We start from the raw sequence: 2,666 nt of genomic DNA, 5'->3' as shown, positions 1-2,666 counted from the left end.
TGTAATGTGCTTATTCAGTGCTAACTCTCATTTGAGCAAAATTTATTATAACCATTCCATTAATTTTTTACGTCATTAACTCGGAAGATCTTGGGAAACTTTGACTATTGGAAAAATAATCCTATGAAAATTCAACTTTTGTTTGAGTCAAACTCCTCATCTTTACATAGGAGGACTAATACGCTTTTCAATGTGATAAGTAGATTTGTAAATAATAAAAAGTGAAAAAGATTGATGAGAAAAGCACATGAAGGTGACGTCATTCATTAGAAAATATTTTTCCAAATTAAGGCTCTGAACGAATTTCCCAAATTCTTGACCCGCCTAGATCGACTTTTTCGCAACAGAAAATAAACACAAGAAAACAAGAATAGTAATGATATGAACACTCCTCATGTTATACCTATTAAAAACCATCAGGTTGAAAGTTAGTATAATTCATTATAATCAAACTTCAGGTTAGCGGTTGATTTCAGTCAGCTAATTTCTACCAGAACAATTTATGGAAAATTTTCAAAGATATTTTTAAACTTATGGCTGCTATAGGTCATGAACCGATTTTTACTAGGTTGCAGCGGTCGCTACAACCAAGGCACAATGCGTTTTGGAAAAGGGGGACGAATTTCACCAGAGTTTTGACCTATCTAGATTAATTTTTTTGTATTCTTGAAAATTGTTTTATGCCAATTTTCAGGGAAAATTATCGGACCAGGGAAAATTGTGTACATATATAAAAAATATATACACACCATAATTATGTGCCACTATTTCTCGTTTAGTAAAATAAATCTGCTTTTAAATATGAGGCCATGAAGATATCTCAATTGGAATTTCAAGCCAAGAAAACTTCATTCAGGAATTAAACATTGTTTTATCGATTCATAACATCTTTTTTTAAGAACAAAACAAAACAGTTTAATAAATTACCTAAAAATACCCCTATTTAAACAAACAAGCAATTAAAACAGAATATACTACGTTAAGATTCCTTATATTCAAGGTTGTAACCAGATGTAAGGATGGTAACTGACCCCTCTCCCACGCCCATTTTTACCAAAAGTCAGCTGACCAAAATTTTGAGCGAGTCGGCCTTTCCAGCATAGCTAAACGGCCTTTGGGACACAAGATTCCCCACAGCTTATGAAAAAATGGCTGTAAGTTATTCAGTTTGCCCATGGTTTACATGTAGAATTTTCTATTGGGATAAATACAGAGGTTTTGGGAGCGGGGTAGGTACTTCAGCAGGGGGGCTATTTTCCAAATGAACAATTTTCTATGGGGGGTAAAGTTTCTGGGATGAACTGTATAGGGGTGAAAAGAGGGTGACGATGAAACCAAAGCAAAGAAAAAATTGAAAGGTATCAAAACAAGTATCGTTAAAGATAAAATAACATTACGGAATTATAAAGTTGTATTATTCGGAAAAGTGGATAACTTATGAAAAACTCGGTATACTTTATGAGCAAATAAACATAGCATGTTCTTAGAAAAACCAAATAAAAAATCAAATAAAAAAAGACATTACAAATAATTGACAGCCCCTATAATATACCGTTTCAAAATTGAAAGATAAGAGCACAACTTTAAGAGTTTAGAACTAAAATAAGATTCTGGCCTCTGACATGAAAGCTGGAAAAAAAAGATATGTTTTCATTTACAAAAGTTTTTATCAAAACTCCTGTTATTGGAACTACGGCTACAGTTCGCAGAAATCTCTCTATTAAAACAGACTGTTTGATTTTCTTAAAAATTAAACTTTTTCTCCAAATTTTGCCAATACTTCTAGTGTGGATGTGAAAAATGTGGGCATCTTCAACTTTAAGGAACTTGCCAAAATGGAAAAGACATCAGACAAAGTAGCAATTATTACTGTGCTCCCCCCCCCCCGCCCCATGTCCATCCAAAAATTAAAAACACATTGTGGAAGGCTGTAAGACGAATCTTATATGGAAGTCTTAATTTTGGAACAAGTTCTTTAAAACACTGTATGCAAAAAGGTATAATATTTAACGAAAGCTAAGGGCCACGGTGGATGTTGTCTGTAAGAGTATCTGTACCCCACACTCCGCAACGGCAATATCTTTATAATTTTCCCCTAATTGCCTTTACTTTTAATATTAGTCACCAAATTGATTTGTTTATAGGTACACGTATCTCCTCTAAGCTCATTGGCCCAGTATTATACATTACCATTATTATTATAGTCATATTTAGGTATTATTGCTTTGATTAAGAACTACCTGGAAGACCAATAACAAGAAAGAAACACATATCACAAGGAAGGTAAGCTAAAAGTTTCGTAGATCAGAAGGCTGAGCTGTACATAAAAAAGAAAGTCAATTTGTGAAGGTCGAAGGCTGAGTCTCTGGAACAACGCAGGGCATCAGGTCAATCTGAAAAATACACAGCTTTCTTCTGTTAGTTTTGTGTTAATAGAAAATTGTCTGTATGAAACTGAGGAATGGAGAAGTTATAAAAATTAATAAGTTAAACTAAGTTATAAGCAGGCTTTTTCCAAAATAACAGGATATGCCAACTGTTATTTCTATGATGCCATAGAAATTTCCAGCATGATGTCACATCTTCCCCGAATATTCCTGAATTCTTGCCGTATTCTTGATTTTATCCTTCTTGATTATGACTTAAGCTTTAAATCTAATAAAAAT

The 2,666-nt window shown here is 33.3% G+C and overlaps 1 protein-coding gene across 1 annotated transcript in view; it reads left to right on the top strand.

Annotated features, from left to right (window-relative positions):
• The first annotated feature begins 381 nt into the window (after positions 1-381).
• LOC136039984 (ubiquitin carboxyl-terminal hydrolase 36-like) overlaps positions 382-2,666 on the top strand; it is a 22,046-nt gene continuing 19,761 nt past the window's right edge. Inside the window, exon 1 of the mRNA XM_065724048.1 lies at positions 382-427. Within this exon, the coding sequence (XP_065580120.1) occupies positions 382-427 (46 nt within the window). The remainder of the gene's footprint in view (positions 428-2,666) is intronic.

The sequence above is a fragment of the Artemia franciscana genome, chromosome 20 (genome assembly GCF_032884065.1).
Source record: "Artemia franciscana chromosome 20, ASM3288406v1, whole genome shotgun sequence".
Classification (NCBI taxonomy): domain Eukaryota; kingdom Metazoa; phylum Arthropoda; class Branchiopoda; order Anostraca; family Artemiidae; genus Artemia; species Artemia franciscana.
This window is presented reverse-complemented; position numbering and strand designations above follow the sequence as displayed.